This window comes from Sardina pilchardus, chromosome 6, assembly GCF_963854185.1.
Source record: "Sardina pilchardus chromosome 6, fSarPil1.1, whole genome shotgun sequence".
Taxonomy (NCBI): Eukaryota; Metazoa; Chordata; class Actinopteri; order Clupeiformes; family Clupeidae; genus Sardina; species Sardina pilchardus.
The window spans coordinates 32,765,795-32,781,217 of NC_084999.1; the positions used below are offsets into that span (position 1 = coordinate 32,765,795).

Here is a 15,423-nt window from a genome sequence, read left to right on the forward strand (position 1 = left end):
GTGGGCTCATTTGACTAAATCGTGCAAACGTTTTACTAAATAGTATGCTCATTTTACTCAATTGTGCACACATTTGACTATATTTTGTGCTCATTTGACCAAATAGTGCACTCAATTTCAACAATAGGGCTCTGGATTGTGACGTGAAAACTTTATTTCATATTGACAGCCTCCCTCCTTAGTGCGCCCAACCCTTTGCGCCTTGTAAGGATTTACTCCCGCCTGTTAGTGTTTTCCTGTTACTTAGTTTTTGCCTTCTTGGTCGTACAGTATGTTGCTGTGTAGTGGGGTGTAGCAATGCAACCCACGATTGCAAGAGGAAAATAATCACTAATACTATACATTTTCTGCTTCTTGTCTTCTGCATCTGACTGAATGGATTATTATGTTCGGTGCACTACCAACATGGCGGCAATATTCCTAGAATGCAACGCGTGTGTGCCCGAGCCCTATTAAAATGAGAGCACAATCTAGTAAAATGAGTGCATATTCAGGAAAATGTGCACACACTAGTATTTAGAAAACTTTACAGCACAGAATCTATTCTACTTAAGGTGCACAATGATATTCTTTGCGCAGATAATGCTTAGAATAACTATAGAACTTAGTGCAGCTTTTGTCACTGGTGGTTACGCCTGTCAAACACAGAATTTGTTTTTAAATGTAGCTTTTTGTTCTCAAAGCCCAAAATTGGATGGCACCACAGTATATCTGTGACCTTTTAAGTCCCTACTGTCCTTCTAGGCCATTGAGGTCTTCCGCACAACATCTCTCAGTCCCAAATGCAACCCTAAAAACTAAAGGTGAGGGCTTTTCTGTTGCTGCTCCTCAACTCTGGAATAATCTCCATATAAATGAAGTCCTGTTCCACTAGACTAAAGATCTATCTATTTTCTTTTGCCTTTAATGTCCATTAATTCTCCCCCTGTTTGTTAATGTATATATCTTATTTCTATTTCCTTTCAGCATTATATTAACTAGCATCTTTAACTTTACTGTACATTTTTCTCAAGGCCTATAGTAGTTTTAGTAACATATCTTCTTTTATCTACAATCATAATCAGTTCATCACTTTTTTAAAATCATTATTATGATGATGATGACGATATGATATTATTATTATTAGGCTATTATTATTTCTGTATTTTATTTTTTGTCACTTATTTGTATGTAGGCCTATCTATTTTATTTCTGTGAGCATGTGGGTCAATTGCATCATTGTGTGTGTAAATACTGTAAATGTGACTTGACATGTGACAATTGACTTGATATGTGAGGGGGAAACAAAGAGCAGGCTGATTTGTAAACTGCATGCACAAATTTGTAACATTGCACGTGCGCACCGGTTGGGTACCAGAGCACCCCGCGGTTCCTGCACGTAACACAGGTGATATCACTCATTATCTGTAGGCTACTACCTGACTGCTAATTAGGATGAGCTGGTTTTCAAAATGGTTGGATCAAATACCTGATAGGACTTCTACTTTCTGAACCGTGATGTCAGCCTCTGGTGGTGGGTGATTACTGAGGTGCGTGCGCACCGGAGATCTCAAATGCAGCGCGCGCGGAAATAAGTGTGCACGGTGGTAGGCTACAGTACATACTTATTTTATCTCAGCTGACCTCAGGGGGCTGAAGATATTCGTGGGAACTTGGCTTGACGGGTCCGCGAACCTGCGTCCAATTAGTGTAGATTCTCCTCCCCTGCAACTGGTGTCCTCCACCTTGTCTATTGTGGATCATGGCACAGCCGCGTCGAATCCAGTTCACCACCCTGTCCGATAATGTTCCTCTACCTGCGGCTCCCGCACCAAAGCTGCCCGATAAAGAGTCCAACCCGGAGACGACCGTTGTTGAGACGGTGGCAACCGTCCGTTTCAAGCTGCAGCTATTTCCATCCAACGAACATCGCTGCCCAGAGTTCTGCTATCCGGAGTTGGTCAAGGTGCATACAATAGTTGGCTTGAAGCTAAACACCTGTTGTCTTTAAGTTTTACAACGTGTTTGCCGTTTATGTTAACGTGGCTATATGCTAAATTAGCGTTTGTTTCCTGATCCTCAGGCCCATGAAACGCAGGCACGACCTAAAACTTTGGAAGAGGTGGACGCAGAAAGCGAGAGAAATGAACTTGAGGCTCTGGCAAAAAAGTTTGAAGCCAAATATGTGAGCATGTCGTGTTTACATGGGCTTCTTCATTATGGACACACATAACAGGCGTTTGTTTGCTAAGTTGTTGCTCGCTCTCCAGCATTTCCTCTGTTTTCATCCACATTTCCATCTTTCAGGGAGGGCCTGACAAACCGAGAAGGGACCGCATGTCGGACTTGGTGGACATTGGTGACGGCTATGATGATGAGGACTCATTTATTGATAACTCTGAGGCGGTGAGTCCCTACTCCTTGCCTACACCTTCCCTATTTTGTCACTGCCAACATCTTTTTGAGATTATTTAAATTAATTATTGTCCCTTGTTCATTAGCAGCCTGTAGGCCTATGACATTGTCATTGAGGTAAAGATATTATGAGCAATATTCCTGATATGTTGCCAAATTTTAATCCAGTGAATTCAGTGTTTACACGATCACATTTAACTCCTTTTGTTTTAACTGTTGTTGATGTTGCATCTTATCACACCCACTTATTCTAAGGTGGGTGTGTGTGTGTGTGTGTGTGTGTGTGTGTGTGTGCACACACTAATCAGTGGTGCTGTGTTTGCTTGTGTCTTGTTGCAGTATGATGAGTTTGTGCCATCGTCTCTCACCACGGAACATGGTGGCTTCTACATCAACTGTGGCACACTCCAGTTCCGCAAATTATCTGGCTCTGACGGAGACCCAGAGGAACCCAATATACCTATAAAGGTAGGAATGCACGCACAGGCATGTCAGGTTTATTCTAATAGCACAAAATACATATGGTGGTAATTCGAAGGGTTCACAAACGCGCATTCAAAAACATGCAAAAATAGTAGGTTAAGAAAGTAATGTGTGTTTAAACAGCAAAGAAAACATAGGAAAATGAAAGATTATAAGGGTACATTAATTTAAAAAGTAAATCAAATAGAATAGAATTGATCAGTTAACCAATAAGCATCTGTTGTCCCCTATTATCCACAAACATTGGCATGATGACCAGACAGAGACGGCTGTCTCTTGTAGCAGCACTTGTGCAATTTCTTGTAATTTCCAAATAAGATTATCTCCGTTTCTTTGCCTCGCATGTATGCACATAATCCAGTCAGGCTGTGTTGATCTGTCCTCATTAGAAGCGAAAGCTGAAAGATGGAGGTGAAAAGTTGACCAAAAAAAAGAAGCTGGAGGAGGCGACCACTGAAGCGAAACTCCCAAACATCACTATGGAGTGCATTAAACAGTTGAGCAGAAAACTTTATTTTGCTAGCTTTGTTAGTAATTGTAGTATTCTTACTATAAAGTTTTGTTTGGTCATGCTTCTAAACTTTAATCTCTGAATTAAAGAGTTTCTTCCTCATCTTCATCCTCCTCAGTTCCCCCCTCATGCAAGAGTCTGTCCTCCCTGAGGATCTCCCCACCTCCTCTGAGCCGATGCTCTCGGAGGGGCGTCCTCCCCCCCAGAAGAAGCCCAGGCGCCCTCGGACAGGGCTGTTGAGTCTGGACAGCGTCCTCCGCAAGCTTCAGCAGGAGAAGCTTCAGGAGTTCCATTTTGACAGACCTCTCATTGCCCCGCCCCCCACTCCACTGGAGTTCTCCCCACCCCCAACTAGTGGGGCCAATCACAGCACTCCACCGCCCCCATTGGCCAATCAGATTACTTTATCTACTGGGGTAAATGGTCAAAACACACCACCAACAGATTTGGCCAAACAGAGCACAGGGCCCAGCGTTGACCTGCCTGTGTCTGACTGCAACCAGAAGCTTCTGTCCACACCCCCTCGTGGTCTTCCCTCACCTCTCAGGGCGAGCATCAGGGAGCTCACACTGGTGAGCACACAACCGCTGCACTCGGCCTCGACAGTTCAACCTTACAGACAAAACCCAGCCACTCTGCTTAGACTAATGATACAGGTCACTTTTGGACTTTTTGATTTCTTGTGGTTGACAGGCTGCCAAGGTCTCTGAGGGGGAGAGCAAACTGAAGTTCTTCACTCAGAAAGTCAACAGCATACTGCTGGAGTGAGTGGAACACTCACACACACACACACACACACACACACACACACACACACACACACACATACACACACACTCACTCATAGGTCTACTTTTTTCTCCCTCTCTTCACACTCACACTTCTCATCTTTCACTCTCATACCTTTCTCTCTGAACCTCTTTTGTGGTGTTACCAACTCCTCCCTCTCTATTCATGGGTTTCATCAGGTCCCTTCCCACAATTGTGTTAATCAAGCACCATACAGTCTGCACTCATAATCTAGGTGCTTGATTGTATACACCTGTGGAAAGGGACCTGATGAAGCCAATGAATACCCTTTATCTTAAATGTTCTTGTCTTTTTTATTCCTCCCAAATGTTTGTCCTGAACATGGTTTAATTCTGTGTGTGCCATAGTGTGGAAGTGCGGAGCAGAGAGTTGGGTCCTGCAGTACGTTCACGTGTCTTCACACACCTGTCCACTCACCTGCCTTTCAGCAAAGACACGCTCCTGAAGAGGGCCCGCAAGCTCGTACTGAAGCCACAGGTACACGTGCACACTCCTAAAGAGAGCTGCTGGGTTCTCTGGTTGTTGCGTTGTGTTTTAGTTGTAATGTCTGTACTGAAGATGATCTCTCAGTAAGGTTTGACGGGTGGATCAGAATTGATGATTTATTGTAGATGGTAAAACAATGAACAACAGGGCACAGGGCGGCTGCTTAGCATCCTGACAGAATATGCTCCTCGATTGGCTTCCTCAATCTGTCTCCAAGTCAAAACCAAGTCAAAGACAAAGACGAGACAAAGTCTGTTATACTTATAAAAACATATTAACGGAAATCATGCTAACGTGGCAGGTTCCAACCATTGCACAAAACAAGGCTCTGACCAGATGGAAAATACTAGCCTGAACAGAACAACACGCTATCTCCCATTTTATCATGGATGATCATGTTCCTGAGCAACAGGGCAGTTTGACGCTCTTGATGGTATATAGTCACAGGCCTAAGCCTCCCTTTGTGTCCTCATCTGGTCAGGCTTTTGGTATTAGACAAAGTTATGTACAATGGTATGGACCTCTCTTCATTATACTACACACAGGAGTAACATATGAACACACCAGAATACAGTGAGAATACCCCAGAACTCTACAGAACTTAATCACAAACCAACTAACACACACACACACACACACACACACACACACACACACTCTCCTCTGTTGTGTGATTGTATCATCAGATTGGGAGTCTCCCGGAAGCCCTCCACAAACTCAAGGAGGCCATTGCCATGACGATGCCTGAGCAAATTGCCTGTTTCCAGGAAGACCGTCAGGCTTTTGTTTCCACCCAAAGCACCAAGTATGAACTCACACAAACACCCACCCTAGATAGTAACTTGAGTCCTCCTCCATTTGTGGCTGGATATGTGACCCTACACAGATGTATACTCATTAGTCTGTAGAACACAGCTATTTGGCTTCCCACAGGATGGCTGACTGTCTGCAATGTCTGTAATCTCAGTTTTCCTAACTGGCATAATTTATGTCTGTGATCTCAATTCTGGGTTCTCTCAGCATCAATGACGATGGCTATGGTGTCAGTTGTCTCAATAGCCGGCTTCACACCGTCGGGCCAGCTTGGGCCGGGCTAACTTCGGGCCAAACTGGTGCTAATAGCCCGGGTCCACAAGCCTCACCTTTGCGTTCAGACTGTCAGGCCATTAGCCTCTCCGCATTACATCTCGGCACGCCCTCGCTTGTGAAAACGTCACCATTACCACACCTTTTCAAGCAGGATAAGCAGAAAGTCCCGTATCTCTCTTTCCTATGCTGTGCAGTCAGTCACCATTTATTGTCCGTTTGTGTCCCTATTAATTTCTATAGGGCTAACCATGACGGTGAATTCCTAAAGAAACGCATGGCACAGACACATACGTGTATCTAAATGAGTTATGTAACATAAATGACATTTTACCTGACTGGAAGAGCAGTAAACTTTTGTAAGGCTGTGTGTAGGTTACAGTAATCCATAGACAGAAAAATCCGCATGGAGCTCCAGTGGAATTAGTTTCACGACGATGCCGCGAGTCCACAGCCTAGCACCAAACTCCGAGCGCAGAGTAGGCTAACGAAAATATTTTGAAGGCAGTAGTAGACGCTCCTGCTAAGAACCAAACGGGACTTTGTTCAAATCCACAAATCTATGGCTACTGGAAAATGTAAGGTTCATTTATTAAATGTTATTTTGAAGCATTAACAAACATAGTTATTTTAGAATTTCCGAACGAAAGGGGTCAGAGCATAGACATAATACATCTATGGGTCGGAGTGCGTCAGTGAAAATGTCCTGTTGTCCCCGGCAACGCGATTTCCTGTTCCAAACAAACAAACGACCTGCAATGGCATTTTCATAAGCGGTGAAAATCTTTTAGGTCTATGGTGAAAATCACTACATGTCCAGGCGTTTATGTATTCTTCTGGTGTACTATAAGGAGAAATTTGCGCTAGCATGATAAAGTTTATAATGTAACGTCAAGCTGGGCTAATAATATTTAAGGATCTTTGGTCGTAGAAAGCACACTGGCAGGAATATAGCCTAGCCTAAATTAGTGGGACGCTTGTCTATGTTAGTTATGTTATTTCACTTTTTACTGTGCTACATGGTGATCTCTGGATGGAGTTAGCCTAGCCTACATGATCTTTAACATGGACATAACCGCTATCTCTAAATTAGACGTGCATGTTTGTCGACTCCACACACAGCAACGGGTTGACTCCGCCTTCACCTTGACACCGCCCCAGGCCCGACAGTAGCCCCGGCTGGCCCAACTACTTTGTTGGGCCAGAAATCAGGGGCTAGTAGCCCCGATTTGGCCCGCAGTCAGCACCGCACCAAGAGGTGTGAAAGCAATTAGCCCCGGCACGGCACGGCTGGCTCGGCTTTGGCCCGACAGTGTGAAGCCGACTATTGTCGTTTTGTCCCAGTCTCATTTTTAATGTCTGTTGCCTAAGTGTCTAATTGAAGCTTATCTGTCTGTTAACTCATTGGCTGCCAGCGATTTTCAGTGCAGAGCGCTCCATACTGCCAGACGTTTTACAGCATTTTGACTGTTTTTCCAAGATCCACCGAACGGTGAGCTTTATGACTATGTAAACACCGAAGGTACCAAATGAAAGAGTAGACTCTCTTCTTTCACCAGGAAAAAACGGCTTGTTTCTATCGTTTTCCGTTCTTTAGTAATCGTCAGTAGAACATGGGTTAGTTTTGCTAAAAACACCTGTTTTTGACCAAAACATGGAGAAAACGATCTTTTTGTGAAAATCAACTTTTTAACGTTAGCGTTTCAGTAGTATGTCAACCACGATTGCACTGTTATCTCGTCAGTCTCGTCATGGTTGCTAGGGACTCTGATGGTCGCTATAGACTCTGAACAGGATGCTAGACTTAGCAAGCTAGCACTAGCAAGGTTGTTGTTAGTCTATATCGCAATATCCAATGTAAATGGATCATACCGTTCACGTGTTTTCCATCCTTGATGTAAGAAGTAAGCATATTTATGCCCTGCATCGCGTGCAAACTAGATCCACTGTGGTCGATCTTCAGTGTGTTTGCTAGTTGTCTCTGCATGACTTGTGCACTCTAGGCAGATACTAATGATCCAAATGGCACTGTTGCCATCTAGAGGTTCGGATCGCTAGTGCAGTCTGTTTACAAGCCTGAAACTCTGCCAGATCGTTCCCAAGCCCACCCAGGAGCCCTCCCCATTGTGTCTAAATTGACGTTTAAAGACGTCAATGGCAGTTAATGAGTTAACTGACTCTGTTAACTGTTCACACACATTTTCAAAACTCTGTCTATTTTTTCGAAACTCTACACAAAAAACCCACAATTGCTCGTGCAAAATGCCTCAAATCTCCAGCAAAATTATTCAAAATTCAGTTGGGCATGCATGTATTCATAGGCCTAGACCCTGCAGAAACAAACGTGTGTTCCTAAGGCATTTCCAGAGGCACAGAAAACAACATTGAGCTGATGGTAATATGGACCAACAATGGTAATGGTAACTAGAAAAGCACTCGGGAGAGTGCAGCTACCTCCACCTGCATTGTTCTTCCTAGGTTGTCATACAGTTGAACCGAAACTATTCAAATCGCCACCACGTGACCATACCATGCCATTACACCACTAAGCTAAATACATAAATGCCGACGGAATTACAAATCACTCCCAAAATGTAATGTTTCTTCCTTGGGTCATGTCTGACCTTCCCTGAATATCTCAACTCAAAAAGTAATGGATGGATTTCGATATCTTGCTAACAAACAGACAAACAGACAGACAGACAAACGCCGAAAACATATACCTCCTTGGCGTAGGTAAACAATGGAAGACATGTGTTCCATAAAGTCGACTTTGTATAGCGGATTAGGATAGCATAATGTTGTACAAAGTCCTATTCATATTAATTTTCATTTCAAAGTATCTGCATTGGTTCTGAACATTTCAACCGGAAATCTGATTGTAAGGGTCTATACTGTGTGGTTCGAGATACAGTGCCTATAGAAAGTCATCATACCCTTTTGAAATAGTTACTTTTTTTGTCTTACAGCCTGAAATCAAAACCCTTTCCAGAAAAAAAACAGCCTGAAATCAAAACCCTTTCCAAAAAAAAAAATCTTTTCCAGTTTTATTGACAAATTTAGCTGTACAACATCAAAATAATGAAAAAAAAGTCAACAGTTCTGAAAATTAATAAAAAATTAAAAACTAGAATAACAGGGTTGAAAAGTCATCATACCCCTGACTTAATACTTTGTAAAGCTTCCTTTTGCTTTCATTACAGCCATCAATCTGTTTGGATATGTCTCTATTATAGCTTTGCTATATATTTTTGTGCAGAAATGTTAACATTTAGTCAAATTCTGTAGGGAATGGCGATGGACTGCTCTCCAAGTCAATCCACAGATTTTCTATAGGATTTAAGTCAGGGCTCTGACTTTGCCAAAGGATATTCACCATCCTATCCTTAAGACACTGCTTTGAACTGTGATTAGAGCTCATCATGAGGGCCAAGGGAGTGAGATGGAACACGGGAAAGTAGGACCTGAAGAAGAGATGTGTGCTGGGAAGGGAATGACCTCACCACAGAAGTGGTTCCATTGGAATGATGAGCTGAGGTAAGAGCCATGCATCATTAACACTGACCAATATCTTCCACATAAAGACAGTTCCCAGAGACACATTAACACTGATCAGTATTGCACAGTACTGTTACATGAATAGAGACATGAATGCTGGTAGATACCTTCCACACCAAATGAAGTTTACGTCATGGAGCTATTAAAATGGACCAGTGTCGTCTGTCTTCTGCTACACCACATGCTGTTTTCATTCATCTTTAATACTGTAAGCTGAACAGTGTCTGAGTCTTCATTCTATGCTAGCAGTGTATGTACCACTCAGTCGTAGCACCACTTTAATGGGCTACACAATAAGATGCTTTGAAGCAGATTTTGTGTGTGTGTCTCTCTGTCTCTCTCTGTGTCTCTCTCTGTGTGTGTGTGTCTCTCTGTGTGTCTCTCTGTGTGTCTCTCTGTGTGTCTCTCTGTGTGTCTCTCTCTGTGTCTCTCTGTGTCTCTCTCTGTGTCTCTCTGTGTCTCTCTGTGTGTGTGTGTCTCTCTCTGTGTCTCTCTCTGTGTGTCTCTCTCTGTGTCTCTCTCTGTGTCTCTCTCTGTGTCTCTCTCTGTGTCTCTCTGTCTCTGCAGGGCTCTCTTGTGCGAAGTTGTCCGGATTAAGCTGAGTTTTCATGAACAGGAGAAGGAACAACAGCCAGACCCTGAGGAATACCTGAGGAGCTTTCTGAAGAGCGAGGTGAGGCCGCTGTGGCCTAAAGGTTGGATGCTCACCAGGTGCGTTATGGAGCCCTTATGAAACAATGTGCATCCCTTACAGAACATTATTATTCCACCACACATCCCTTATGATCACAGTATACTGCTCTTCCACTACACACCTTTTATGACTGTCTTATTTCCCTGTGCCTTTATAGCATTCTACTGAAAGAGACTCACAAAGCCCATCTTAACCCCACCAGCATCAGGTAACTGTAACTTGTGTGTGCATTGTGTAGAGATCAGTCACCATACTATACACCAGACTAAGACTCGCTAACTCTGGAAGACATTAGCCGCTAGTGAGACATGGGAAGTTCTACAAAAGCTGCGTAGGGTTTTTAGGAACAATTTGCCATAATCCACAAATCATTTCAAGACTTGGTGTAACTTGTTAGAGTTTGGATTTGAAGAAACATAACTTTATTCCAGTTCATGCGGCTACTCCTCACTACCCTGTAGCTAGCCATCCTGCTAGGTAAGGTAATATTTTAAATGAGGGAAGTGTCATTTGAAATTACAACTAGCTATCATTACTATTGCCTTTATTACATTAAAATGAAAAGTGGATGAGGGTGCCTTACTTGCACAGCTCTGTGACAGATGGTTACCAGCAGACATCCATAGACTACAGTCTATGGTTCCCACTGCCATGCAATCTACCAAGGCAACAGATTCTGGCTTATTTGTCCATTCTGCTCTTGCATTAAAATATTTTCCCCATGAAGTTATCAAACAGAAATATAAGCACTTGTGAACTGCCTTGTTCTTGTATCACTGAGCAGCTTTAATGCTTGTAAGCAACTAAGCAAAACAAATATCTCTCATGCTGCAGTGACGCTAAATGACAAGGTTATTGACTTGAATATTGACCAATGATGTTTGATCTGTTCCTTTGTTCATTGCAGACGAAACAAATCAGTCACAAACACCAAACTAAAGGTGCGTACAACCCATCCACTTAAAATCTACTCTAAGTATCTGTACATACTACTTGGTTTGTATACAGACTCTTGACTTGGTGTGTGCATACTACACAGGTTGAATTCAGAGCATGTTTTTCCTTCATATCAAGATGTATGCTGCTTACACATGATGTGCTTTCCCAACTCTTTTTACTCTCACACACATGCACACATTTATTCTCATGCACTTACATGCTTACTGTTCACGCTTATTCTCTGCTTTGCATTCTCTTCTCTCCCATAGAAATCCAAAGAGGAAGTTGTCAGGCCCTCCCCTCCACTCATCATCCCCTTGTCCTCTGTGGGCGGGGCAGACCCAGATCCCTCCCCCTCTCTGGCCGTCGTGTGTCAGGAGCTGAATGCCCTCAGTGGCGACATGAGGCGACGCATCCAAGAGCTCCATCTACCTCCAGCACAGGGGCACCCAGCAGCCCCCTCACCCCAGCTGACGAAGCCCCTGCTAGGCATGACCTGCCGGGACCCCAGCCTCGTCTTCCGGCCTGTGGAGCCCCAGCGGCCTGTGGAGCCCCAGCAGCCCCTGGGCCCAAGCCTGTCCCCTCCCCCAGGCCAGGCAGCAGAGTCCGAGGGGGCCGTGGGAGCCCAGGTGTGCCCCCACTCAGGTGCAGCCTCACTAGGGGCACTGCAGGCATCGTTCCCCCAGGCCAAGCTCCCTCCGGCTTGGGACGGTCCTCATAAGGGTATCAATCAGACCATGCTCTCCTGTTCTCTTAAGGACGGAAGTCCAGAGCCACACACCAGCCTTCTTTCAGAAGGAGTCCAGCACAATGTCTCTCATGGTAAGATGGCAGCGCAGCATTTAACCACTAGTTGGCGCTAAAAGTTTTGGAAACTTTTATGAGTCAATACAACTACATGGCACTGCTAATGTTAGCATCCTTACCTTAAACATGTCTGTTATGGTTAACATGTTACTTACTGTAGTGAAAAGTTTTAAATATTAGTTGGCAGAGGTCAGTCAGAAGCTTCATTTCTTTTGCCAGTGATCTGTAACAAAGACGAGGCTCAAGCATCAACATTCACATCTCTGGACTTGGTCCCATCTTGCACAAATTCAGCACATCAAGCATACAATTAGTGTTTCTTTGAAACCTTTTGATTGCCAACTCGAATAGTAAAACAATAGAGTTTCTGATTATTCATTTATTTTGGCATTTATTTCTTTTAGGTGGAGGCAAGAATCCTCCAAAGGGGCTGAAGACACTTCAGTGAGTGAGAGATCAGTGTGCGTGCACACACAAGCGCACTCACACATTGCTCATTCACACTAACCTAAGAGGCACCTTTGTGTCATCTCTTTGGAAATGGATACTTGTGTTCTAAATACCACTGAGTGAAGCTGTCTATGCTGTTAATCCCAAGCATATGATGGCACGCTTTCTGCTCTTAACGACTCCTAATAGCAAGAGGGGTTGTGGGAGTGTGTGGTCTTACAAATCAGTCTTGATCCTTTGTGTCCTGTGTAAAAAAGGGACAGAGCTATGACATTTTAGGCCTAAGGGCTCAAATCCACATAAGACGGGTGTTTCATATAGTTCTTGATGTAGTCTTGGATTGTTTTGGCCAAAGTGGATCAGTGAGTTCTGGCACTGGTGGGTTATGCTCTGACATCCTAAAGACAGAATCTTCTGCATGTGTGTATGTGACAGGGTCATAAAGAAAAGTGTTATACTAGTGTCATTAGATATATCTATGTTTTGTACTTATATTAAATATTAATGGGAATATAATATTGTTGAAAAGAAATACATTGAATAAAGTTTTGAATATGGGTTCTCATATGTATGTAATAGTTTTGTAGTCTGGCTATCACCATACTAAGCTCAATCTTTTTAAGATTGAACATTAGTATGGGGAGGCTGTGCTTTGTTTCTACTGCACAAGAGGCGTGATCAATGGGAATCGTTCAAATGACACTGTACGCTTGGATAGTCCTTCAGACCAACGATGCGGTATGTCTTTTCAATAAGCTAGTTTCTGATTGGAGCCAAAAGTTCTGGCAGGGAACAGGAGATAGATGTGCCGGTTTCCAGCCTGAGCTGCCGGGTGAAATCCAAATTCACCGGAAGTTCAGGCAGGGTTCGCCCAGCCTAATAAACTGCTCACAAAAAGTAAGGAAACTTGACTTTGGCCCATTATATCTCCCTTTTAGTAATACCAACCAGTAAAGTGTTTCATATCATTTTTATCGTTGATTTGTCACCTTTACAATGAGGTATAGCTTGTAAGCATAGGGCAATCATGGAATGAGCAACACAAGCAAACGTGTAAGTAGTGCCAACGAAAAATGTGCCAAAATGGCCTGTTATGCTGTTGGAATTCACCTTTGTTACTTCAAGCATTGACGATTGCACTCTCCCACAGAAATGAGGAAAACAAAACATGTTAGGCATACATTTGTTCATTTTATACTCAGTGTCAGGGTCCTCAGTAGCGTGTAGAGGATCCATATGCAGCCACAACAGCTTGGCACCTTCTTCTCATGCTGGTCACCAACCTGGCTACATTCTGCTGTGGGATGGCATTCCATTCCTCGATAAGGATCTGTTGTAAGTCAGCCAACCTGGTTTTGTTGGTGACTCTGGCACGTACAGCATGCCCAAGCTGATCCCACAAGTGTTCACGGCAGGCCATTAGATCCTCTCCACTCCCAAATTCTGGAGGTACTCTCTGATGATCCCAGCTCTATGGGGGCGAGCGTTGTCATCCTGGAGGATGGCAATTGGTCCCATATTCTGGAGATATGGAATTGCCACTGGCTCCAGAATCTCATCCCAGTATCTAACTGCATGATGATTGCCTTCAATGATAACAAGGTCTGTCTTTCGAGTTAGGGAGATGTCACCCCACAGCAGAATGTAGCCAGGTTGGTGACCTGCATGAGAAGAAGGTGCCAAGCTGTTGTGGCTGCATATGGATCCTCTACACGCTACTGAGGACCCTGACACTGAGTGTAAAATGAACAAATGTATGCCTAACATGTTTCGTTTTCCTCATTTCTGTGGGAGAGTGCAATCGTCAATGCTTGAAGTAACAAAGGTGAATTCCAACAGCATAACAGGCCATTTTGGCACATTTTTCGTTGCCACTACTTACACGTTTGCTTGTGTTGCTCATTCCATGATTGCCCTATGCTTACAAGCTATACCTCATTGTAAAGGTGACAAATCAACGATAAAAATGATATGAAACACTTCACTGGTTGGTATTACTAAAGGGGAGATATAATGGGCCAAAGTCAAGTTTCCTTACTTTTTGTGAGCGGTTTAGTTTTGTGCACATAGGCATGTTAATGTATTCACCTGAATGAGGTGTGTACTTCATTACCATTAGACTGTGTGTGTGTGTGTGTGTGTGTGTGCCCTAATGATGCATAATTAGGCCATAGATGCAGTATAACGTTTTAGGCTGGTCTTGCAACATGAAAACCCTCAATAATAGTTCTGAGGTATGCTTTCATCAAGTCACCAAACAAAATGCAATCATGATGTGTATAATCACTAATGCACAGAAAAGGGACAGGCAGATTTGATTAAAATATTTACACCGTGAAAAATATAGAGCTAGAAGTTGATTTTCCGACCAGTTTAAAGACGTCTTCCTCATTCTTCAGTGAATGACCTGGTGGAATGAAATGAGTTTATTTGTATATCTTGTCTGAATTACGTAGTATACAAAATGTGATTTATTTACCGTTGACTTATACCATTTTTTGTAAGTTCCAGTATTAAGTGGTATAACTTGTTGGTCATGTCGTATAGCTCTACATGTTCACTCGCAAGAACAACTAAACTGCTCACAAAAAGTATGGAAACTTGACTTTGGCCCATTATATCTCCACTTTAATAATACCAATCACTAAAGTGTTCTATGTCATTTTCATAGTTTATTAGTCATCTTTACAATGAGGTACAGTAGTGCCAAAGACAAATGTGCCAAAATGGCCTGTTATGCTGTTGGAATTCACCTTTGTTACTTCAAGCAATGACGATTGCACTCTCCCACAGAAATGAGGGAAACAAAACATGTTGGGCATACATTCGTCCATTTTATACTCAGTGTCAGGGTCCTCAGTAGAGTGTAGAGGATCCATATGCAGCCACAACAGTTTGGTACCTTCTTCTCATGCTGGTCACCAACCTGGCTACATTCTGCTGTGGGATGGCATTCCATTCCTCGATAAGGATCTGTTGGTGACTCTGGCACGTACAGCACGCCCAAGCTGCCCACAAGTGTTCAATTGGGTTGACGTCTGGACTCACGTCACGGCAGGCCGTTCTATCCTCTCCACTCCCAAATTCTGGAGGTACTCTCTGATGATCCCAGCTCTATGGGGGTGAGCGTTGTCATCCTGGAGGATGGCATTTGGTCCCATATTCTGGAGATATGGAATTGCCACTGGCTCCAGAATCTCATTCC

At 43.4% G+C, this 15,423-nt stretch overlaps 1 protein-coding gene across 1 annotated transcript; it reads left to right on the forward strand.

Moving 5' to 3' along the window:
- The first annotated feature begins 1,470 nt into the window (after positions 1-1,470).
- LOC134082190 (ubinuclein-1-like) lies at positions 1,471-12,643 on the forward strand. The gene is made up of 15 exons (XM_062537837.1): positions 1,471-1,945; positions 2,063-2,164; positions 2,287-2,385; positions 2,734-2,862; positions 3,267-3,373; positions 3,507-3,960; positions 4,082-4,152; positions 4,546-4,675; positions 5,371-5,489; positions 9,185-9,307; positions 9,896-10,039; positions 10,180-10,230; positions 10,930-10,963; positions 11,231-11,783; positions 12,173-12,643. Exons 1-15 carry the CDS (start codon positions 1,742-1,744, stop codon positions 12,214-12,216), a joined length of 2,364 nt encoding a protein of 787 aa, XP_062393821.1. The 5' UTR covers positions 1,471-1,741; the 3' UTR covers positions 12,217-12,643.
- Positions 12,644-15,423: the final 2,780 nt, after the last annotated feature.

What these genes read in the sequence shown, in the direction of transcription:
- LOC134082190 (XM_062537837.1), top strand. Translation starts at nt 1,742, where the DNA reads ATGGCACAGCCGCGTCGAATCCAGTTCACCACCCTGTCCGATAATGTT. An exon ending in GCATCAGGGAGCTCACACTG is followed by an intron (nt 3,961 to 4,081) that starts GTGAGCACACAA and finishes TGTGGTTGACAG; the next exon opens with GCTGCCAAGGTCTCTGAGGG. An exon ending in TCACAAACACCAAACTAAAG is followed by an intron (nt 10,964 to 11,230) that starts GTGCGTACAACC and finishes TCTCTCCCATAG; the next exon opens with AAATCCAAAGAGGAAGTTGT.